Genomic DNA, 25,109 nt, shown 5'->3' with positions numbered 1-25,109 from the left:
AACAACAGCAATGAATAAAAAATTAATTTTTTGACTTTTAAATTTTTTTTAATAATTTTTTAACAAAAAAAAAATTAATTTTTTTAACTAAAAAATTAAAAAATCAAAATACTGATTTTTTATCTGGTTGCCAAACTGCCCCAATATCTGTTACGTAAAATACTGTCTCACGCAGATTCACATACAGGAGGTGAATCGTGGAGTTACAAATGGATAGACGATGAACCTGATGCCCCTTTTGACGTGTTAGTGGGTGGTGCTCTTTTTTAAACTGTACATCTATCTCTCTCTCTCTCTCTCTCTCTACTCTCCTTTCTAGACTGCTATAATCCGATATTTTCTCCCATATTTTCTCTCTCATTTCTTTCCAAACTCTCCCCCGATAGGGAAAAAAAAAAAGCTTCAGACGATGATGAAGGTCTGTATTACCGTTTTGTTCACTTTCGATTTCTGGGTCTTCTTCCTCTTTCTCTCTTTCTATTTCTCTCTTCTTTTTTTGGGATTTTTATTTTCTTTCAAGAATCGGACGTACTTCTTGGGTGTTTCCTTCAGATTTTCTTTCCGTTTTTGAATTTTCTTCAGCACCAAACAGTGTGAATACACCCAAGATTTCGACTTTCTTTCGTCGTTTCCCCGATTTTTCTTTGCATTTATACTCTTAACCGCTTTTCTGATTTATTTCTGAAGTATTTTCGCAGCAGTTTCGTGTGATTTCATGATCTCTTTCTTTCTCACTCACCGCGTTTCTTGTCTCTGTCTTCTCTTCTTTTTTGACGGACTTTAGAAGTCTTTTCTCTTTGTTTTGATCTTGAATAAACAAATCTAAGTCTTCGATTTATGCTTTAAAACTGTTCACATGACCAGAGCTTTGATTTTGGGTGTTTTGATTTCTTATTAATCGATTCAATAGCTTCTATACAAACAAACCATCCATATGCGTTTGAGTCGAGACTCTACTTCATTTCAGAAATCTTTTGATTCTAGACTCTTCTCTTGCTTCAATACCATACATACATGCTATATATATTTTCTTACCTTTTGTAGATTTGAGTTGTTAATTGCAATAGAGGCCAGTGAATAGTGAGTGGTTCTGGTTCTTGATCTATTTACTAGTGCTTCACAAATCTTGTGTTTTTCTTTTTCTTTCTCTGTTTGTGGGTATACCCACATAAAATAACAGTTCTTGGACTTTGATCTTTAATCACATCTTTGCTTGCTTGTGTCTTTAATTCTTTGCCAATTTTGTTTTTGTTCTTTCCTTGTTCAATCAGGCTTTTGAAAGTGTGTCTGATCTGGTGATTCAACACATACACATACACATAGATGCTTCAAATACACTCTTCCCCAAGCACATGAAATAACCTTCTAGATGGGTCTAGAATCTACCTCTTTACTTTGTGTTTTTCTTGATCTTATGGTTCTTCTTTCTCTTCTGTCTTGCAGGCTAATGGGTGAAGAAAAAGATTTTTGAGATGGGTTTGTTTGTTTGAAGTTTGAATTTGGAAGAGGCAGCTATTGTTATGCTGAAGGGTAAGCATAAGACAAGTGTTTGCTGTGGAGATAGAATAGAAGTAGTTCTTGTGACTGTAGGCAAGACAGCACAAGAAGAGAGAAGAAGCTTATCATCAGATGTTATCCATTGAAAACCCTCCACCAGATCTTTCATGTCCTCTTGAAATCTCACAGCTGAATAGTAGTGATGGGAGGGTTTCTGATAAGGCCTTGAAAGAGGTAGATCTGTTCAAGTCACTCCTTGATGATGATGATGATGACGAAAACAACAACCCACTTCCTAAATTTTCCATAAGGTAATTTACTTTCATCTTTCAGACTCTCTCTTTTGGTTTTGCTTTTGATTAATTAATGTTTTGTCATGGCTGTCAGATCCACTGTTTCTTGGTGGTGAATTTTTGATTCAACCCATCTTGGGGCTAGTGTCAGATTTTCATCTAGCTCTTCTTATCTAGATTTGGGCAAAATCCCAGATGATCAAAGCTTTTAATTTGGTCAATTTGTTATCTTCGTGATCATCCCTTTCTTTATGATTTCATGTATTAACTTGTTGAGTATTTCATTAGATCATAGCTTAATCACGTTGCTAGTGATGTGTTTTAACATAAATTTCTATGGTCAATCTTGAGTTAACATACAGTTTTATGGTCTTTTAATCTTTCAGTGTTTTTTTTCCCCCCAGAATACAGATGGGTTGAATTAATGCTTTGATCTTGTACTCTTTTGTATCGATCTGAAAAGAAATTAAGGTTGTGGTTTGGTTTGTGCTGCAGAGATTATGTGTTTGGTGCGCGGAACAAGGATATCAAGACCAATTGGCCATTTTCTCTGGAAAACTTGCAACTTTGTTTGGAGCGTGGAGTGAAAGATTTGCTGCCTCCTTTCCAGTCTATTGATTATGTTAGAAATCAATTCATCAAGAGATGCGCTGATGAAACTAGTTTGATTGACAAAGAAAATAAAAGCAAATTTGATGGGGAGACTTCTGGGCCAAGCGATGAATTTGTATCCGTGTCTTTGGATTTTGCCGGAGAAAACCAAAAGCTAAATAATCAATCTCATTCCAAGATAAATTCAATTCCTACTAATATTTCATTGGAAGACTCGGGAGTAGAGACAACAGGTCCTCCTACATCCCAAAATAGCGAGAACACAAACCAATCTCCGGTCAAGAAGTGTAGACTGATAGTGAAAGTGGGTACCCGAGCTGATCCTGGTTCTAACGAAGATATTACTGCTACAACAAATTGTGCGACGTTTCCAGAACCAATGGCTTCAAAAGTGTGCCCCGTTTGCAAGACTTTCTCGTCCTCTTCCAACACCACCTTGAATGCTCACATTGATCAGTGCCTTTCTATGGAGTCAACTATTACGTGGACGCCCAATTCTGGGGCGACTAAGCATAGAATAAAGCTGAGGAAGACAAGATTGATGGTGGATATCTACGCAACCGCCCCACACTGCACATTGGAAGATCTCGATAGAAGGAATGGGACAAATTGGGCCATGAATTCTAGTTTGCCTAATCAAGAGACCGCGGAGGGAGTTGAATTGGAAAAGCAAAGAGTGTTGTCACCTGTTAATTTCAACGACAATGGCAATGAAGGTGCAGTCTATATTGATGCCAATGGCAGAAAACTTCGGATTTTATCAAAGTTCAATGATACATCTTCGTCGGTACCAGAAGATCACGGACCTCAAAAACCTTTCACAGGTAGAGTAAGGAAATTGCTTTCAACCTACAAGAAGACGAAGCATCATTCACAGAAACATAAAAAATATCTGAAACTTGCTCAGAGCAAGAAATTTTGCTCTTCCAAGCTTCAACGTACTTCTGAGGTACATCACTTTCTTTTACTAACAGTGATTATAGTTACATTATTTATATTTTGAGACTGAATAAACTTCTCCAACTGGTATATGCTATTTGAGAAATTAATAACCATTTTGAATCCAGTGAAAGATTAAACAAGCTAAAATTTTTAATGGACTTTGTTTTACATGCTCCCAGTAGAGATTAGTATGATATGCTTGCGTTGAATTTCTTTTCTTTACTTCTTATTCTTTTTCGGACAATCTCATTTGGAATTTCTGGTATCCGGTTGAAGATTGAAAAACTGCTGGATTACAAAATGTTGATTTTTTACTTTTAACATGGTTATTAAACTTCTGTTAAACAGATACGTAGAGATGTAGTTACGAATTTTGCATTGGAAGAGAGTCGCGAGAAAGGAGAGAGCATGTCGACGTGGCCCTTCAAAGCTCAAGAGCGGATCAAATGTAATGATTTGGGAACTATAACAAAATGGGCGTGCTCTAAAAGAACTGGTCTCGTGAAGAGGTGGAATCGTAAGGAAGGGCTTCGCCATCTGAGATGCAATTATAGGCAGGATTTGCAAGTTGAAAGTGATCAATCATCTTTTGGTGATTCATATCAGAAGACTCGAAACTCATCAGAGGGTTCACTTTCTTCTCCTGAAAGCAGCAAGAGAATGGAGAATTCGTCATTTGAAGCACCCGTTAATGAATTCAATGAGCAGCCTCCTGTGAGAAAGAGACTCGGGTTTGCTGCTTTAAGGTCTCGAATCAGTGGCAAAATGGAGAGGGTTCTAGAATCACCAAAGCACAATGGGAAGCGGTTGAGGAAAGACAACACATCTGTGGATGGAAGTTTCAAGGATTTTGGCAAGAAACAAGTTGAGATCAATACCAGTCTAGTCAAAAATAGTTCTCATGATGTTTGCTCAAATCTGTCACGGAGTCATCATTCATTCTCACCAAAAGCGACAAAGTTCTCATCCTCGAGGAAGCGCTTGTTGTCGGTCAATCAGTCATCTGTGCTTGAAACCATGTATAAGTTGAATCAGAAGTTTTCAGCCCGTAAGAGGTCTAAAGTGCATTGTGTGGCAAACTTTCATAAAGAGGCAATGCCGTTGCCTTCTGATGTTTTTGAAAAACATGATTCTAGGGAGAATGTTGAAAATCAATCTAGAATAGAAGAAAGCACTGCAAACGTGTCTCGTGGCTGTGTTTTTAAAATCAGAAGGAAGAGGAGAGTGTTTTGTATCTCTGATGGCGAGCAATCCATGAGTTTGAAATCCGCTTTGGAGTTTCACTGTCAGGATATGGGCAACAATGTTGATTCTTCTGCTAGAGTTGACAGTGATTTGGAAGAAACATTTGATGATATAGAATCGGGTAGAAAAAAGATTCAAACTCATAGAGAAGACATTATTATGAGTTTGAGCAAAGATACAGATTTCTCCAATACCCTAGTTGGCTCATTGCAATCTAATGTATTTAAGAGTGGTGATGAACAAGAGATGTTTTGTCTAGATGAAGTTTGCAATGGTGTGATAGATCAAAGCACTTACATGGGGACAGAAATGGATTATAAAGACGGTCAAGGAAATTACTTTATTGAGGTTGATCCGATACCTATTCCAGGACCGCCAGGATCATTTTTACCCAGTCCTAGGGCTGGTGATATGGGCTCAGAAGATCTCCAGGGAAATTCATCACTAACGACTAGCCGAGTTCAATCCTTTGAGGATCATCACCACGATATGGTTGATAGGGATTCATCAGATTCTCCTATTTCTGCCATGTCAACTGTTTCTAACTCTACAATTGCAAGATCCGATTCCAAATCTTCAGAAAAATTGTATGTAGGACAACACATCGCACATGATGAGATTCCACAAGCAGCGGCCATACAAGCAGACACAATCAATCTAGATGAAAGAGTTGACATGATTGTTGTCCCAGAAAAGGGACCCACCAGTTTCAGAAATGATCAGCCGTGCTGTTGCTCGCGCAGGGAGGGAACGTCTATGGGCGTTTCTTTAAATTATCAAGAGTCACAACTTCTAAGGAGACGGAATTGTGATTCAAACAGAAGATCCAACAGTTTGAACTCAAACCCTGAAGTGAAATCTCTCGGTGATTTCCCAAGTTCAGGATCAGGAAAGGTGGGTCCCCTTGTCATGAAACCGGCTGCAGGTCCGATTTCTGCTGATGTGACACTTACGTCCCCAGTTCATGGGGATTATGATTCTGCGAGCCCATCTACTTCCAATTCAGTTCTCAGGCTGATGGGGAAAAATTTAATGGTGGTCAACAAAGATGACAATGCATCCCAACAATTAAATCCGCAATTTTCGACGCTCCATCAACACTCCCTCATCTCTTGCCAGAGTCAACGCAACATGGGTTTTGAATCCAAGTTTCCAGACAGTTTTGGAAGCCATGTTACTTCTAAGCCACCACAAACACCTTCTCCATCAGGTATGTTTTCAAGCAGGAACATGGGTGGTTTTTTCACAACCACCTTCGAGCCCCATGAATACGAAGTTCGATTCAATTCACCTGCTGATCAAGATAGTTCAAGAAATGAGCCACATGAATACAAAGTTCGATTCAATTTGCCTAATGATCAAGAAAGTTCAAGAAACAGACCATATACTCCTCCTTTGGCATACGATACGAACAAAGTAGTAACAAATGCGAATTCTGACATCAATCCCATGAAAGAGATCATAATCATTGATGATTCTCCTGATGGGGAAACTGTTTCAGCCGCCATTTCTCTTCCAATCACTGCCAATTATAACCCGAGCCATGCGAATGCTAGTCCAATTAAGTGGAATTGTACTTCAGAAGGTTCATCTGTCCTGCCTCCGAGTTCTTTAATGGCTTCATCATTGACAGGTCAACTTGGATCTTCATTGTACTATTCTCCGAGCTTTTCATAATCCACAAGCTTTGTTGCTGCTGCTTTTTGATTTCACATCAAAATTGAGCTGAAACTACTAGAACTTTTGGTGTTGAGTTTGCAGTGGCATGAAGTACTGTGGTTTCTAAATGAAAGTCTTGAATCGAGTCTTTGATCAAGTTGCTGCTAAAATTATACGTTGTGAAACTTTCGTAGTTTTAAGCAGCTTTTGAGGAGGCTTCTTAGAGACTGATGTACAATCAAACTTTTAATAATATGTTTACTCTGAGAAACTTTTTTCCATACATGAACAATGTTTAGTTTTATCATTCAACATAAGTTATTGACTGCTTTTGCTTTTCAAGCATTTGTCATTTTTAATTTTTGAATTACTACTGTTCTTTTCTTAGTTTGAATTTTTTGCTATGGTGTGTGAGTTAGCTTGTATATCACTGAGAGTTGGCATCAGCCTGATACTGACACAAAACAAACGAGGGATGGGCTGTCCGGACAGTGATATCTTGGTCTGTGGACCTCATCACGGGCCCACTTCCACTTCCATAATGTAATTCGTTTACCTTGTTGATCCATGTATGTCGATCATTTGTGAGAAAAAAAATTAGGTTGATTTAATAATTATAACCATATAATTTTATCGTGTTTCGTCTTTTAAAAATAAACGATCGAAGATAAATGTGATTAAGTCATCTGACTGCAATTATTGAATTAATATGATTTTTTTATGAGTGATGGGTAAGTCTCACAGATATAGACAACATCGTCCAACCTAATAACGAAATATATATGCAAACTCGCCCACTATATACATGCTTATTGATTGATTTTGTAATTGGTTTTGTAACTAGTTACGTATATACATGTTCAATGATTAATTCTGTAGTTGATTATGTATTTTCGTGTCAAGAAAGTCCTAATAATTGAAGGCACTTGCCTGGTTGTGTTGACATGACTGGTGGTTTGCATGGCCAAGAATGGTGAGAGTGATGGCATTTCTGGTAACCGTGGCCACCACTGGTAGTTTTGTGTTATATTCATACTTGTTTTTAAAGTCATGGTTGTGGGGTAGACATTAATAGGAAGAGCCAATATGTATGACTTCTTAATTTTCTTTTCGTTGGATATGTTGTTTCATAAATCTTAAAACAGACAATCACCACTTTAATCAACAAGCTATATATGCACAAGTTTTTTTTTTTGTTTTTATTCTCGTCTTCTTCTTCTTCTTCATGTTAGGTTTGCATTATTGTATTGTATGTACTGAAAGCTGACAGGGTGAGCAGCCTCCATACAGGACTTGCATATATCAAAGTGATGCATGAAGGACCCATCACAAGGAAATGATAACAGTGCTACGTATTCATAAAAAAAAATATATATATATATATATATATATTTAAAATTTGATCTAGAATTTAAAATTTTATTTTTTGTATAAACCACAACATAATAATTTTTTATTTGCCCCATTCCTGATACACCAAGAACCATTAGAGGGATGTACTAATATTATGTCAAAATAATAATAATTTTTTATTTATCGATTATGCTAATTTCATGAAATTATTGTACTTGTACTATTACCTAACATATTTCACTGTGAAGGTTTCAAACCAATGTTGTGTTTTGATTATTTTTCTCAGCTTCTTAATTTATTTATTTTCAGTGTTATCTTCTCCTTTTTTATCTTTCTTTTGGTTCTTCAAAAGATTAATAATGCACATTATTAATAATAACTCCATGGAGCATGAGTGAAACAAAGCTTTGCCCATCATCACATCAAATATAGCCGTTACAAGTTGACGTTATGAACAGTATGTACTTTGCGTGTGCTTTTTTGATTGTGAATTGTGAGTGTGAGAGAAAGTGTGTTTCTCTGTGGAGGTCACAGAGAGAGAGAGAGAGAGAGAGAGAGATGGGTACACAAAAAGGCCGTTGGCAGACTAGGAAGGGCAATGCTGTAGAGAAATTATTTTGCGGTAACGGTATGTTATCTGGTTGAGTTTATTTGGTTATTTTACTATTTATTGATTTTCATATAGTAGAAATGAGACTTGATAAGTCACTTTGTACTCCGTTTGAGGTGCTAAATATTTGGTTATAACAAGTTTTGGTCTTATTATGGGAGAATACATTATCTTAGTTCGGTTACGTGATGTATCGATTACATAAAATATTTGTTCTAATAAGACGAGCTTGGTTCGGTATTGAGTTCTCTTTCATTTAATAGAGTAGGAATGAGATGAAGAAAATAGAGACGTGATGGGACAAGATATGAGGTGTTACAATAATTTATCATATGAAATAGTATTAATAAGAGATATGTAACATAACATATATGAAGGATAACAATTAATTAAATATAAGAGATAAAATTATCAAAAAAAAAAAAAAAAGAGAAATATTTTGATATTTTACTTTTGTTATATTAAGGAATTAGATTATGTACCGGTGCATTAATATCAAAGGTCAAAAAAATCTTACAAACAAGTGAAAAAATCAAAAAAATACATTAAATTTTAGTAAATAGTAGGGGTGCAACTCGGGCGGGCTCAACCCGAGCAACCCGAGCCCAGCCCGAGTTTTGTTAGGGCTTGGGCAACTATATCTTGTAATCTGGACGGGCTTGGGCAGATTTTTGATGCCCGAATTGCAATTCGGGCCGGGCTTGGGCAGAACCAATGGCCAACCCGAGCAACCCGAACCCGAATTCAATTTAATATATTATATAATATATAATATATAATATATATATAATTTAATAAATTATATAATATATATAAATTAAGTAAAAGAGTTAGTCTTAATTTTTATTTATTTATTTATTTTTTGATTAGTCTTCTATTAAGTAAAAGAGTTAGTCTTAATTTTTAATTTTTATTTTTTTTTGGTTAGTTTTCTACCATTAGATTATCTTTTATGTCTACCCTTAGATCTACCTACAGGTTTCTGAACTCGGGCAATTCGGGCAATTCGGGCAACCCGAGTTCAAAATACAAAGCTTGGGCCGGGCTTGGGCAACAATGTTCGGGTTCATGGTCGGGCTTGGGCGGACTTGGGCAGTGCCAAATACAATTCGGGTCGGGCTTGGGCAGACCCCCAACCCGACCGAACCCGCCCGAGTTGCACCCCTAGTAAATAGTAATTTTAATAAAAAGTGTTTTATGCTCAAGTTTATTTTTATTCTTTTTTCTTTTCTTTTCTTTTCTTTTTAAAGTTGTTCTGCAAAAACACTTTCTTTGGAATATATAAATAAATAAATAAATTTTAATTTTGATTGTTGTAAAAAAAAATAAAAAATTAAATGGTTGATATTTTTGGGCAATTGGTGTGGTGATAGAATTGGAATGCGTATAGTATGGTGGTGGAGTTTGGCTTTTTGGAAGGTGATTATAATTTACTTTTCAGATTATAATTTTTTTTTTCTTATAAAAAATTAATTATAATTAATTTTTAATTAAAAAATTAATTATAATTATCTTTCCAAAATAGTCCTGAAAGTTCTATAGCTCAAATAATAAATTAAATAATAAAAATCTTTCTTTCTTTTTTTCTTTTTTTTTTTTTTTGGGTAAATAAAAGTCTTTGACAAGACTGAAAATGCTCCCAAGTTGGGGTCCACCCTTTGTCATACACGTCACCAACCATTAATGTTTGCCTTTCGAACACGCCCAAACATTAAAATAATGAAAAGTTGTCTCTATGACCATGACTATACCTGTATACATATTTACTACAGAAGCCCCAAAATTCTTTTCTAATATCATTGGCTACCTCTAACATTTCAAAATATCAGTAAACACCTTGTGAAAATAGTATAGGCAAAACAAGGGTTGGTGGCATCTGATATCATATCACCTTAACTTCATCAACAAGGTCTCTTTTAGGCCAAAACCCCTTCCTATGAGTAAGAGAAAAAGTAGACCTTCAAGCCAAGTTAGGGTCAACAAATTAAGTCTAGTCAACAAACTTGAGCTATAAAAGAGAACAACTTCTATATCTATATATGAATTATTGAAAACAAAAGCAAGCGAAGCGATAAGACAATAAGCACTTATAGTCTTATAGTTCAATTTTTGTATGCAATTAAGCAAGTTATAACTTGAAGCGAGAAAAAAAATCTACGAGGGCTCGTTCTGTGAGGAATACTAGCATACTTGAAAGAACAACAATCCATAACGATAACCTGATGATATATCTATTATACAAAGAATCAGAGTTAAGAAGACTTGTAAGCTAAGCTTTAAGCAAACACTGATAGCTAATGTGATTTGATTTTAAAGGCTAAAGGAAACTAATTCATGCCAGTACGGATTCTTAAGTAAGCAATAATAAACACAATAATGCCTAAGCAGTGGAGTTGTGATTCTTAAGTATGTTGTTTCAAGTGAGTTGTCAAGTAAGTCAGGTAAAAAATAAGTTAGGCTAGCTTATTCCAAGTAAGAGAGACAAGCTCTGCATTACTACCTCTTAGAGCATCTTTAATGGATATGTTTTGGTGTGTATTAGTATAAGATGTTAGTAAAAAGATATGAGTGAGGTTTTTTTGTTGGTTTGATGAAGTTGTTAAGTGACTTGCTAATGTGATATGTTAGTTCAAATGTTAACTGTGAAAAATAGAGACAAAAATGAAACATAGAAGAAGAGAGAAAAAGAGAAAGTCAAGGTATTGCTATACTCTTTCATTTCTTCCCATCCCTCCCTCCCTCCCAAAAAAATGTTATTCCATCACATTTCCATATTGCCTAACAACTTTGTCTACCTCATTCCCTAACCATCAAAGCAACCATAACCCCTTCTAAACCCTTGCCTTTTAATGCAAAACAAAGTTTGGTGTAATTGACAATTGTGTTTGGTCCAAATACAAGGTTTGCATTTGCATCTAACACAGAATTACACTTGCAACCATGTTAAAAGATTCTTGAGGTGACTTGTAAATTTGGATGTTTTTAATGTTTCTTTATAAGGTCTAAAGCGACTTTGGCCCCATTTGACAATACTTTGTTTTTTTTAATTTTTATGTATTAAAAACAAGTTAAAATTTAAAATAAAATAAAAAACCAAAATAGCACATCATATACATTAATTAACTATTTTTTTAATCACAACGCCTACGAAAATCATTCCAAAAAAATTTATTTATTTCACCTTATTAAAAAATCAAGTTTTCAAACGAAGCCTTGCTTCATTGAGGTTCTTTCCATAGTACAACTTCTCTCCAGTCTAAATTGGATAAGAGGGTGTTGTTAGGCCTTTGTGGGCTCACCACAAAACCTTCATTGATGATCTAAACCATTCAATGTGTAGGCCTCGCCGAGTATTTTATTCTTACAAAATATCACGTTGATCGGATATTGATAACTACTAAATTAGATCATATTTGTATCAACACTAAGTATATTTTTTAAAATAAATTATTCATACAAATGTGATTTAATCAAATGGCTATCGATATCCGATCAACATAATTTTTTACAAGAATAAAGTACTTGACGAGTCCTATATATTAAACGGTTCAGATTATCAATATAGATTCTGTGATGGGCCTACAGAGGTCTAATAGCACTCTCCAATTACGTGGAGAGAAATCTCTCCCTAATTTAAAATTATATATATATATATATATATATATTAAAAAAACAAGAAAGAGAAAGAGAGAGAGAGGAACGACACAAATGATTAGCCCTAGGCAAATGTAATGGTCCCAAACTAAGCCCATCGACCCATTGAGAAAATAATAATCGGCAAATTATTCACGAGTCCTTTTTGAAAAGTGTATGTTCTATTTAATCCTAAATATTTTTAGATAAATTCAAAAGTTTGGTACCAATTTATCTTGCTCTCTTTCTCTACACCTTACTTCTTCTTTTTATCTCTCTTTCTCTGATATCAGTGATAACCATGACCACACCTTCTTTGTTTTTTTTCTCTTTATAATCTACAGCCACCGGTGACCGACGACCACCATTAATTATTGTTCATCGGTAACCACCGTGTCACGACCCAAACCCGCCCTATGGGTTTAGCACCGTAACTGGCCAATAATTCGTGATTACCGAAGGCCTGCTTAACAGTAATGACAGTAATACAGAGTAAAAGGGCTGGCGGAAGTCAAAACAGTAATTAAAAGATGTCCAATGAGCTGTGGCAGTCTGAATGCGAAAAGACTTTTAAAAACAAAACCACATTCATAAACAAAACATATATACATCATACATCTTATACGTAAACATCCAGGTTAGGGACCAAATCCCTATACCATAACTGTACAGTCAAACTTATTCAATTTATACAAAACAGAGACGAAAATGGTGATTCTGGAACACCCCAAAACAGCCTTAGCTTGAACGGACTTGGAACCTCGAGGCGAGGCACAAAGGTTGGCTTGACAAAACAAGAGCTAACCCGACACTCCTAGCTCCGGTCTGGTGCCTGGACACCTACATATATATATATATATATATATGAACAGTGAGCTAAAGCCCAGTGAATAACAGCTATGTAAAGAGGTTAAGAATGAATGTCCTTTCAGTAGTTAAACAGTCATATCAGTCATTTATAAATCATAGCAGTCATATATGGTACATTCAATAGCAAAATAGTACAGTAGGTCTTAACAGACCGAACAGTCAGTTGATGGCTATCATAACAGTAAACAATAGTGGTTCCAAACATGGGAACCGACAGAGATCTCTGTGGCAGTAGCAGTAACAGTACAGTAACAGTAAATTGCTATGGATGCCACGGATACAGTTTACAAATTGGACAGACATTCATTTATTAAACAATAACGTTTCAGTAAGCAATACAGTTGATCATTCAGAAAATAATCATAATTGAACATATCTTTATAACATTGTTACTCACAGAGCATTGGGCTATAGACAAGCTAACGAGCGTTCTCAGATGCTAACCCTACAGTTGCAGAACGAACACACACTCGGGATTAATAACTTAGCCCCTAATTATACTTGGTGTGGTTCTATAACATTATCCTCATTAATGTAATAACCCCGACCTCCGATTAATGCTAATCCATGATTATTTATGCCTAACAGTAATTTAGAAGGAATCAGGAATTAATTTACATATGTGTTGCATTATCTTTGCGTTTCTATCTATTTGCCATAAAATAATCTATTCATGTTTAGACTTTGAACTGCGAATTGAAAGCCTTATCGGTGTTCGATTTTGAAATTGACTTGATATATATGTTAGTTAGGATTTATAGAATTTTATGGTAGATTTAATTAAAATTCGGTTCGGAACGATTAAATTAGATTAAATAATGTTAATTTACACTTGTTTGAGTTATTACAAGTTTGCCACTTAGTGGCTTGATTCTAGACAACCTTTAATTGCCTTATTACATATTGGATGCATCTTTGCTCATCATCTTGTGACCAAAACGTGAGAGAGGGAGAAAATTGAAAGATTTGGGTCTTGGTTTAATAATTTCATACACAAGAAAGAAGCTTGAAGATTTGTTCATCTAGTTCATAATTCTAGCACCTAAATTCCAATTTAGCATCTAAGGTATGAAACTAAGCCTTTAACATTGGGTTGAGCCAATTTATGCATGAATTCTAGTAGTTGGAGCTAGAAGATATGAGAATCAAGCTTACGGAGTAGAAAAGTAGATCAATCCATACATGCATGCACAAATTTCCATGTTTTGAGTTGGAATTCTAAGATTTCTTCCATGCATGTGTCAATTTCACTCATATTATAGCCATTCAACTTATTTTCCATCAAATTATTAAGTTTGGTTATGTTTTGGAAGGTTTGAATTCAAAGAGGTTCTTGAATGTTGAATTAATAGCATGTTCAGCCTGTGTTTGGCAAGTGGGTTTGCAGGCTTGTTTGGCTATTTTAGCCACAAAAAACAAAATATGCTATTTTAGCCATAACAAACAAAACATCACATCCAATCCATAATCATTACATTCTTCTCTCACAAAAAAATTCAAAAAAGCCAAAAAGCCAAAAAGCCCTTCCCAAACCAAGCTTTTAAGCCCAGGCTAAAATAGCCAAAAAAGCCAAAAAGCCAACCCACTTCCCAAACGGAGGCTCATAAAGTTCATGTTGATTTTGCACAAATTGGTTTACTTTTGGGCCATGATTTCTTGAATTGAAGCTTTAAACATGTTGTTTTATGGGTTACCAAGTGTTTTCCAAAGTTTTGGCCCAGGAAAATGAGTTTTGGATGGCTGAATATTGAATTTCATGTTTGGAGGTCAATCTGGATTTTCCAGAAATTTAACCCACGCTCGAGCTGGGACTTTCACGCTCGAGCGTGAAGTCTGAGTACATGCACTTCCGTTCAAGCGGCGAGAGTCACGCTCTAGCGTGAAATGCGTATGCCCAGAAGTTTGTGTGTTTTGCAGTCTGCTCGAGCGGAGAAAACCACGCTCGAGCGAGGGTTTGTGTCACACGCTCGAGCGGGGGACGAACGCCTGTCGAGCATGAATTTCCTGTATCCAGCACTTTTTCATAAGTTTGCAGTTCACTCGAGCGGGGAAGTCCATGCTCGAGTGGGGCTTTTTTTTTCTGCATGTCCGCTCGAGCGGGGAAAGCCACGCTCGAGCGTGGACCTTATCTTCGGCAAAATTTGAGAAATGGTTTTCAATACATTCTTGCATCCTCATTCCATCCTAGGCATTCCTAGGCCATGTTTAAGACCCTTTAATGAGGATAAGAGATTAAAAACACACTAAGAGCCAACAGAATAAGTTTTGTACAATTAGAACGTGTATTTCAAGTGTGCATCTGTTATGTGTTGTGTAAGTCACGTACCACGTACCGTTTGACCAAGTTTACTCCATCCGTCCGTCTCAAGGCCCACTGTGAGTAATAACTCTGTAAAGTTATGTTTAATTTAAGTATTTTCTAACTGGTATGGTATGATCTGTTTTCTGAAATGCTATCTTATGAATTATGAATGAATGTCCAATTTTCTGAAAAGTATTTGTGGCACCCTTAGTTCACGTGGCCCTCGCCCGGGGGTAACAATATAGTGGCCCTCTGCACGTGGCCCTCACCCGGGGATAACAATACCGCGGCCAATCTGCACGTGGCCCTTGCCTGGGGGTAGCAATACCATGGCTACTTGCACGCAAGATATGGACCTTTATGGTCGTTGGTACCAACTATACATGTGGGTCTCTGGACCAAATTGATCTAATAGCTAATGGGTGTACCACGTATGATCTTATGCAAAATCTGAATATGAACATGAGTGTGTATCTAAATCTATTTCTATTCTGAAGTCTGAATATGTTCTGATTTAAATACTGAATTCTAACTTGTGCTGGACATCATTCATAAAACCTCTTTACTCTGTTATTATTCACTGGGCTTCCGCTCACAGTTTATATTATGTATGTAGGTGAGCCAGCAAGTGATCAGGGCCAGAGTTGACGGCCTTCTGTTCTGTTTTGTCAGCCAACTATTGCGCCTCCCGAGGAGGTTCCAGTCGAAGTCTAATGCTATGGATGTTTTTGTATTCATACTAGTCTCTGTTTGTGTTTTGTAAAGACAGGTCTTAAGATGTAATACTTTGTAAATATTGGTGTCCTTTGACTGACATGCTTATGTATATATATAAGTTTTGAAATGTTCCGTCCCATGTACATTATCACAGCTCATTGGACCTTGTCTATTTTGTATTATTGCTTCCGCAGTCCCTTATTATTTGCTAATCTGCTTAGAGGCCTTTGGTAATCCACGGATTACTGGCCAGTCACGGTGCTAAACCTACAGGGGCGGGTTTGGGTCGTGACAATTAAGATGCCTTAAACTAGGCATAGGAATGCCTAAGATAGAATGAGGATGCAAAAATGCACTTTAAAACACTTTTTAGAATTTGCTGAAACAGAGGTCCACGCTCGAGCGGACATGCAGACAACGAAGCTCCGCTCGAGCGTGACTTCCTACGCTCGAGCGGATTGCAAACTTCATGAAAAGTACTGGATACATGCAATTCACGCTCGGCGGACGCTCGACCTCCGCTCTAGTGTGAGACTTAGGTCCTCGCTCGAGTGTGAACTCTCTCGCTTGAGCAGACTGTAAAACACAAGAACTTCTAGGCATATGCATTTCACGCTCGAGTATGACTTTCCACGCTCGAGCGGAGATGTACGACTCAAACTGTATGCTCGAGCGTGAAGTCCTACGCTCGAGCGTGGGTCCAAAATCTGGAATTTCCAGATTGAACCTCAAGCATGAAATTCAACTTTTAAAGCTTCAAATTCAATCCCCGTGGGCTAATTTTCTATAAAACTCTTGGAAACTCATAGTATAACATGTTTTGAAGATCAATTTGAAAAATCAAAGCCCAAGGGTAAGTCAATTAGGCACGAATTTCAAATAAACTTCAAGAACAAGATGTACGTTTAACATGCATGTGTTTAATTGAATTCAAAGCATCTAACACATGATCAAATGAGTTAATCCTTCCAAAAACATGATGAATTCATGAACTACAACTAGAAAATGGACATGCATGTGGAAATTCATGAAGAACAACCTCAAAATTCAAGGATATGAACATGCATGCATGGATTCACACTCAAATTCAACTCTTTACTTTAATTCTTGACTTAGATCACCAATTTACCATGGGCCATGCAAGTAACAACTTAAATACACAATTGAGATGATGAATTCCTTACTTAGGTTTTGAATTCCAAGTATTGAAGCTTCAATTACACAATCTCTCTTCAATTTCTCCTAAGTTCCAAGCCAAACTTTGTTGAATCAATTCTTTCATTCCAATTCTCTCTCTCTCTCACACATTTGGTCTCAGAGATGAAATGGATGGCATATCAAACATGAGTGAAGTAGAAAAAGAATAGTCTTGAATCAAGCCACTAAGTGGCAATTGTATAAATATTGCACTAATGTAATTTAACTTTATTTAATCTAATTTAATTATACCAAATCACATTTCAATTAAATCCACCATAAAATCACATAAATTCTAATTAGCATAAAATACCAATCAATTCCGGAATAAAACCTTCAATTCGCAATTCAAAGTTAAAACATGAACAGATCATTTGGTGACTAATAGATAGAAATGCAATTAAACAACATACTCATGCAATCAGTTCAGAATTTCATTCTTATCAATTACTTATCATGCTTAATCAGAGATTAGCACTAATAAAAGGTGAGGGTTGTCACACACCGAGTACTGACTCCCTGCTTTGCGTCTACCGATGGCGAATGAGATGAGTGTGCGACGAAGAAGATACATCATATTTGAGTAGATCTACGTCAGATCCGGCTACACAAAAAATAGTTGTCAAAGAACAAGTATCTTTTTATATCTGTCTTTTTCCTTCGATCTCTCATTTTTTTTTACTTTTTTTATACTACAGACTTCCATTTCCTTGTTATCATAGAGAAAATTTTTAATTTTTGAACAAGTTATTTTCGAGTTTTAGTTATAGACGGTGAAAATTGTAAAATTTTATAATTTCAGTTTTTTTGGTGTTGAAATAAATCAGTCTTTAGAACTGTAAGATTTTGTGATTTCATAACTTTCTTTAAAATTGTAAAATTTTACAATTTCATAACATGTTTTTCAGTTTGATTAATAAGGATAAATACTTAATAGAATCATACTTTGAAACTGTAACATTTTATAGTTTCAAAACTTATTTTTCAGTTTGATCAATATTAGAGATTATTTACTTAAACCCTACAAAAATTAAAAGTAACATATGTTTTTTCTTTTTCTCATTGTTAGTTTTTTTTTCCTCTCTCTCTCTCTCTCTCTTCAATTTATCAATATTTAGGACATTTTGCTATATTTTTTTATTATAATTTCACAATTTATTATTTTTTTTGGCAATTTTCTGAAAATTTTGGTGAGTCTCTGGTGATATTCTTAATGTTCAGCGAACGTTCTACACATTCCGACGACTTCCAGTGACGTTTAGAACACTCCAGTAATACTTTGACAAATTTTCGATAATACTCCGGTAACTTTCCGATGATATTGAACATTCTAGAGAGTCTCCAGTGATTGTCAGATGAAAGTCCAGTAGTGGTGGAATGTAACAGCTTCTTTAAATTTTAAAAAATTAAATAAATTTTTTAGTAACAATTAAAAATATATAAAACTAATTGATGTAAATATTTTATTTTGAGGCCAAGTGAATTTTAAATTATATGAATGAAATTTATGAGTAAGTTCTCCAATAATCAACGGCAACCATTTTTATTGTCAGAAAAATGATGTGTCACACAGTGTAGCGGTGAGCATAGCATTTACTGAGTGGACCCTACTGCAGACGATCTAAACTATTGCATCTGACAATCCTCCCTCCCACTTAACCCTAACCCTAAATACCTTCAAAACTTTGAAGGGTTGTTGGCGGTCAAAAATTAGTCAAAAAACACACCCAACCATGCTTTCTCCCACCACCACCACCTCCGCCGCCGCCATTTCCACGGCGTCCTACACCACCATCCCCATCTCCGGCGATGACGTCATTTCCCGATCAATCCAGAACGTCTCGGACACCGTCTCTCGTCACCGCCCATGGTCCGAATTCATCGCCGCCGGGGTCTTCGACAGCCCAGAATCCCTCTCCGCCGCCGGCCTCCGCCTCCAGAAGAACTCCAAGTACTTCAGCATCAACTACGCGATTCTCATCTCGATCTGCGCCGCCTTCTCTATCCTCCTCACTCCGATTTCTCTGATCGCCTACGCCGCGGTCTTCGCCCTCTGGCTCGTCCTCGTCTTCTTCCGCGAAGATCCGATGGTCGCTTGGGGTTACCATGTGAGCGATCGGATCGTGATCGGAGGGCTTGTTTTGGTCTCCGCGATGGCGATTTGGTTCGCTGGAATGGTCAACTATTTGTTGATTGGTGTTGCTGTTGGACTTTTGATCTCGGCCGTTCATGGCGCTTTGAGAAATCCGGACGGTCTGTTTCTTGACGAAGACGACGCTGTTTCTGACGGTTTGATCGGTGCGAACTCGAACTCGAACTTGAATTCGAATCCTCAAAGAAAGGATTTCTGGAATTAGTTTTCTTTTGTTTTTTATTTTGACTTGTGATTATAATTTGATCATTGAATTTAGGATGAGATTTTTCAAAATTCTAATTTCATTGGGAAGAGTTGCATTTGCGACTCATGTTTGGTGTGTGTGTGTGTGTTTTCTTTGTAATTTATATTCAATGTTGTTGTGTTGTTATCAACAAGATTGTTCTTGGTGATTGAATTCAAAAAGAGAGATTGTTCTTATTGATAAATGTGTGTCAATGGATAAGTTTTGAATTTGTTTTTAGTTCAGGTTGATTTGACCTAATGATGAACATAATTGTTATATATTCATGTAGGTACACTGTCCCACATCGATCACAGCTCTACTACATAAGTGAGCTAATTCCCTTAGATTAGTACGACGTGTTTTAAAACCGTGAGAGGGTTAGCTGCTATTGTGCTAGTTGGGCAGGGCTAGCTGCTCTGCACTATACCTCGTCGCTTTGTGATTCCACTACATAAGTGGATTAATCCTTTTAAAGCCGTGAGGGGTTTGTTCTTAGGGGTGTAATATGGGCGGGTTCAATTCGAGCAATTTGAATTTAGTCTGAATTTTTTTAGAGTTTGAACAAAATATTTTCAAATTCGGTACGGGGGCAAAAATTTAAAAGTCCGAATTAAATTTGGACTGATTTGGGCAAAGACATCAAATAACCCGAGCAACCCGAAACTCAAATTATACATATATAGATATATAAAAATATTAAATATACATATAAATTATTAACCATTACATGATATTAAAGTAATTTATATTATTAAATCATATTGAATATATATTATATATTCAAATAACGTAAAATTTTAACTTTTTTTCTTTTTATTTTCACTCATAAATTGTAAGGACTACTATAGTGACATCTCTCTTACATTATATAAATTATTTATTTTGATGGTATTAATAATTTTCTATTAAAAAAAATTGTAAATAGATTCAGATTTTAATAATTTAATAATGTAGTTGCAAAAAAAAAAAAAAAAACTGAAATTCATTTACAATTCGGGCAATTCAAGCAACTCTGACAATTCAGGTTTAACTCGGACAATTCAAGTTTAACTCGGGTCGGGCTTGGGCAGACAATCTCGGGTTACAATTCGGGTTTGGGCAGATCTCAGCACAACTTGGGTTGGGCTTGGACAACCTCTGAATCTGCTCGAGTTGCACCCCTATTAGTTGCTATCGTGTTAGTCCGTGAGAGTTAGCTGTTTCATTTTATGTAAGTGCACTATCTCACATCGCTCTGTGAGAGATCATAGCTCCACTACATAAGTGGACTAATTCTTTTAGACTAGTACGAGGTCTTTTAAAGCTATGAGGGGTTAACTATTATCGTGCTAGTCAGGGAGGGTTAGCTGCCTCATTTTATATGGGTGCACTATTCCACAGGTGCACTATCCCACTTCGCTACTATCATGCTAGTCAGGGAGGGTTAGTTGCTTCATTTTATGTGGGTGCATTATCCCACAGGTACACTATCCCACATCGCTCTGTGAGAGATCTCGACTCCACTACATAAGTGGACTAATTCCCTTAGACTAGTATGAGGCCTTTTAAAGTCGTGAGAGATTAACTACTATCGTGCTAGTTAGGGAGGGTTAGCTGCTTCATTTTATGTGGGTGCATTATCCCACATCGCCATTAACTGCTATCGTGCTAGTCAGGGAGGGTTGGCTGCTTCATTTTATGTCGGTGCACTATCCCACATCGCCCTAACTCCCTTAGACTAATATGAAGCTTTTTAAAGTCGTAAGGGTTGGCTGCTTCATTTTATGTTAGTGCACAATCCCACTTCGCCCTAACTCCCTTAGACTAATATGATGCCTTTTAAAGCCGTGAGGCGTTACTAGCACGATATTGTCCGCTTTGGAGTTTGCTGAAAATCAGTAGCCTATGAAGCATGAACACCTCTTTGGAGGCAGCGTATGGGTGTCGGACACGGACACGCGTCGAACACGCGGTGGACATGTGTCCGACACTCGACTTAACGTGTCCCTGTTTTTCTTTTTGAATTTTTGCAGGCGGACACTCTTTCGGACACTCTTGGAAACGTTGTGGACACGTTGAAAACATAAAGAAACCCTAACTCGGAGACAGAGAAACCCCAACCCATTGAAGAGAGAGAGAGAGAGAGAACCTGTTGAAGCCCTAGATCGAGGCTAGGTCTATTCGTCTTTGTCTCTGATCGAGCCTTGCTCTGTTCGTCTTTGTCTCTGATCGAGGTCTGTTTTTCGTTTCTTTCGTGTCTCTCTGTGTTCGTCTCTGTTTGTCCTCGTCTCTCTCTCTCTCTCTCTGTGTTCAGTGTTCATCTGTTTGTTCGTCGCCTTTCTCTCTTTGTTCATCTCTCTTGTTTGCCCTCTTTCCTTTTTTGTCTGACTCTCTCTCTCTCTCTTTTCCCTCTTACTTACTGTCTCTCTCCCTCTTTATTCTTTTTCTTTTTTTTACCTTTTTTCGTAAATAAATAATATAAATAAATAAAAATAATATATATATTTTTTAATTTTACATATAATATATATATATATATATATTGAGCGTGTCCTCGGTGTGTCGTGTCCCCTATTTTTTAAAAATTTACGTATCCACGTGTCCATGTCGTGTCCCGTGTCCCATGTCTGTGTCCGTGTCCGTGTCCGTGCTTCATAGCTAGCAACTAACCCCTCACAGCTAAGAGAGTTGAAAAGAAAAATAAATAGGTAGAGAAGTGTTTGAAAGTTGAGTATATGATACAGATTTGAAGATTGTGTGGTTGTGAGCAACATTCAGAATTAATATGATTCATACATTTCAATTAGTAAGTATTTTCTAGGTATTGTTATGGAAATGTAGTATTGCTCAATGATAAATTAAGACTTAATCCAAGAATGGACACTAATTGCATATAGTACCAAATACTTCATAATTTGTCTTGTTTTTTTCTTCAAGATGCTGTTCACCGCGACAAATGGTTTAGCCCGTTGGCCTAGAGCGCATGTGCAGATCTTATTTTTGTTGCATTTCTTTTTTAGGTCTCTCCATTTTGGGAGTTTGAACTTCATGGTGATTTGTGCTATAATAGCTTGTTTGTGTGCGGATCTTATTTCTGTTGCATCTTTTTTAGGTCTCTCAATTTTGGAAGCTTGGTGTTTTATGCTATAATGGTTGATTCATCTTACTTCATTGTGGTGCATTACATTGTATCAAAAAAGAATGCCATACGCTATAATCGGGTCCTCTAGAGCAGTCATTTATCAAATGAGATATTAGATCATCTTGGGTGGGGAAGAAATCAAGCAACACTTGGTAGAGCTTACATGTTTTTAGGTCTAATCCACCCATTTCACTGGAAAAAGTAGATAATTTTTGTTGGCTGTTTACAAGGCAAGATAATCTTTGGTTGAAATGAACAATAAGAAGAAGACTTTCCCCAACAGAAACTAGTGTGATTCCAATCTAAACGGTTACTTGGAAGTTGATGGTTGTGTATCTAATGATTTATTTGTCATTTAACTGAAGCTAGTGGAATAGTAAGAACAATTTTATGCGTTTATATCTAATTAGTAACATGGTTAGTGTGACTAAAATTGAGCTACAAAAGTGTAGAGTTGATTTATTTGAAAGAGAGAATCAGATCTTACTTGTCAACTTCACGGACTTTGCTAATGTTTGTTGAGCAGCCAGTGTCTGAGCATGGTTTTGGCCCAGCTTCATTGTCCTGATACTAATACAAATTCTGCAGACCTCTAGGAGCCCTAACACGAAGTTGCACGTTGAGAAGGTTGGGAAGGCTCTAATTGCTAGAGGAAGAGCTCTTTTTCTTGAGGAAGAGAAACATATCAATGGCCTTCAGTTGGACGAGTGGTGGCCCAGATTTGAACCCAAAGACAAGGAATGCAGAGGCCCAGAGGTAGTACAAATTGACCAACAGGTTTCCCATTTTTCTTGCACCTTGAACTATCGCTTTAACAGAGCGTTTCAACCATCTTTTTCCTTCTAGCAAATATCTTAGTTATGGTGTGGAACTGGATTGATTACCCAGGCTGCCTATTAACTCTCTGTGCAAAACATAGTTGAAGTAAAAGAGAAGGGCTGACTGTCCTCTTCACTCTTCCATGTTTGGATTGCCAAACAACCACCGGACTTTCATTAGGAATGGATTGCCTCTGCAGAATTGTTCATCACCAATGCTCAAATTAGTAATAGGAGCTTCCTCAATTGGGATCTGATTTACAAGCTTCAAAGAGAGCACATGGCGAAATTGGAAGTTCAGAAAGGAGTTAACCAATCACCTACAGACCAAGACCTGACCTGCCCGTTTACCCATCAAAATTTCCGAGAATTCTACCTTCTCGACTAGGTATTCATTCTTAGGTTTTCCACTGATCAAAATCATCAGTTCAGACAAAGGAAATGGATGAAGCTGCATTGGATCAAAGTTCACGACTCTTGAGAACCTGGTTGTAACAATGACATGGGACCCTCTTGCATGCTTCCGTTTCCTGCTCCTCAAAGGTTCGAATTCTCCCCCTTTCCCTCTCCACATCAGCACTCACATCACATCCAACCCTAACTTGAATGACAGGTTCATAATATTCTTCCTGAAAATACCGAGCCTCACCGCCTACCCATAAAACCATCCTTCGAATCTCTAGGCATACAAGTAAGCAAACTCTAATCGCAAGCTCTGTCTTCCTAACGTCTGCACCTCCATTTATGCGTACTTCTGCCAAAGCTCTTAAATTTCCCACTTTTTGACTTCTTGTATTGTCATGTGTTTGAATGGTGTTCACAAGAACCATTTTGGCTGTTCTAGAGAGTAGAAAGACTGAACTTTTTGTTGGATTCTGATAAAATATATTAGCCGATCATTCATTCTATGCACGGAATAATTATATATATTTATATTTATATTTATTTTTTTTTAATATATAAATTATGTTTTTTAAGTTTTTTATAAAAATAATTTAACAATCTTATCACTAACCATAGTGTACAGGAGAAATTAAAAAAGCTACTGCAGTAACTATACACGGGCTGTATTTATAATTATTTGTATGAGGGAATTTTAAATACTAATCAGGATTTTGACCAAATCAATAAATGCAGGCATGTGGATTGGAAAAAGTTAATAAATGTTGATCAGAGAATTTTGACCAAATCAATAAATGCTGAGTTTTTTTTTTTTTTTTTTTAAATCAAAAATTTAGAAAATTAAGATTGAGAGATTGGAGCTCCCACAATGCTTGGGTTTAGAAACCTCCTTTTTCTTAATATATTTACAATTATCTATATATATGAATTATAATTTTTAAATGTCTTTTTTTTTTAAAAAAATGTCTCTTTTTTTTTTCTTTTTTATATTATATTAAAGTTTAATATTTTGATAATAATCATATGTGTTGGATTTTTTAAAGAATTAAATGTCTTCTTTTTTTTAATTATATTATATTAAAATTTAATATTTTGATAATAATCATATGTGTTGAACTTTTTAAATTTTTTTTTTTATGTTTGTTCTTAATACATTAAAATGTTATTATGATGGATAATAATTATATGTGTTGAGACTTTTTAAGGAATTCATATGTGTTAGATTTCAAAGAATTTGTTTTATGGTTGTTCTTAATGCATTAAAGTGTTATTATGAGGGTAAGACTTGGGAGTTAGGAGAAGTTAATAAATGCTAAGATTTTTTTTTTTTAAAATAAAAAAATCAAGAAATTTAGATTGGGAGATTGGAGCTCTCACAAGGTTTGGGTTAAAAACTTCCTTTTGCTTAATATATAGTATAGATAGATGTTGACAAATGCAATTGATTGTGTGTGGCT

General features: G+C 36.2%; 2 protein-coding genes and 1 long non-coding RNA gene across 5 annotated transcripts; 2 read left to right on the top strand and 1 right to left on the bottom strand.

Annotated features, from left to right (window-relative positions):
* Positions 1–178: 178 nt before the first annotated feature.
* Positions 179–6,590, top strand: LOC114256857 (uncharacterized). 3 transcript variants are annotated; one of them, XM_028196542.2, is made up of 4 exons: positions 179–273; positions 1,444–1,808; positions 2,286–3,351; positions 3,693–6,590. In XM_028196542.2, exons 2-4 carry the CDS (start codon positions 1,630–1,632, stop codon positions 6,264–6,266), a joined length of 3,819 nt encoding a protein of 1,272 aa, XP_028052343.2. In that variant the 5' UTR covers positions 179–273; positions 1,444–1,629; the 3' UTR covers positions 6,267–6,590. The 3 variants fall into 3 exon arrangements, with proteins under 3 accessions (XP_028052343.2, XP_028052341.2, XP_028052342.2); XM_028196540.2 differs by having other exon boundaries at positions 208–418; XM_028196541.2 differs by having other exon boundaries at positions 232–1,080.
* A 5,744-nt stretch (positions 6,591–12,334) lies between these two features.
* Positions 12,335–23,059, bottom strand: LOC114256856 (uncharacterized). The gene is made up of 3 exons (XR_003627336.2): positions 22,920–23,059; positions 17,436–17,534; positions 12,335–12,684 (listed from the first exon to the last, which is right to left on the bottom strand). It is a non-coding gene; the product is annotated as an uncharacterized LOC114256856 (long non-coding RNA).
* PRA1.G2 (prenylated RAB acceptor 1.G2) lies at positions 18,451–19,513 on the top strand. Its single transcript, XM_028196538.2, has one exon. It carries the CDS (start codon positions 18,664–18,666, stop codon positions 19,285–19,287), a length of 624 nt encoding a protein of 207 aa, XP_028052339.2. The 5' UTR covers positions 18,451–18,663; the 3' UTR covers positions 19,288–19,513.
* Positions 23,060–25,109: the final 2,050 nt, after the last annotated feature.

Source organism: Camellia sinensis, chromosome 7 (assembly GCF_055761805.1).
Source record: "Camellia sinensis isolate YWXY chromosome 7, ASM5576180v1, whole genome shotgun sequence".
NCBI classification, from domain to species: Eukaryota; Viridiplantae; Streptophyta; class Magnoliopsida; order Ericales; family Theaceae; genus Camellia; species Camellia sinensis.
This window is presented reverse-complemented; position numbering and strand designations above follow the sequence as displayed.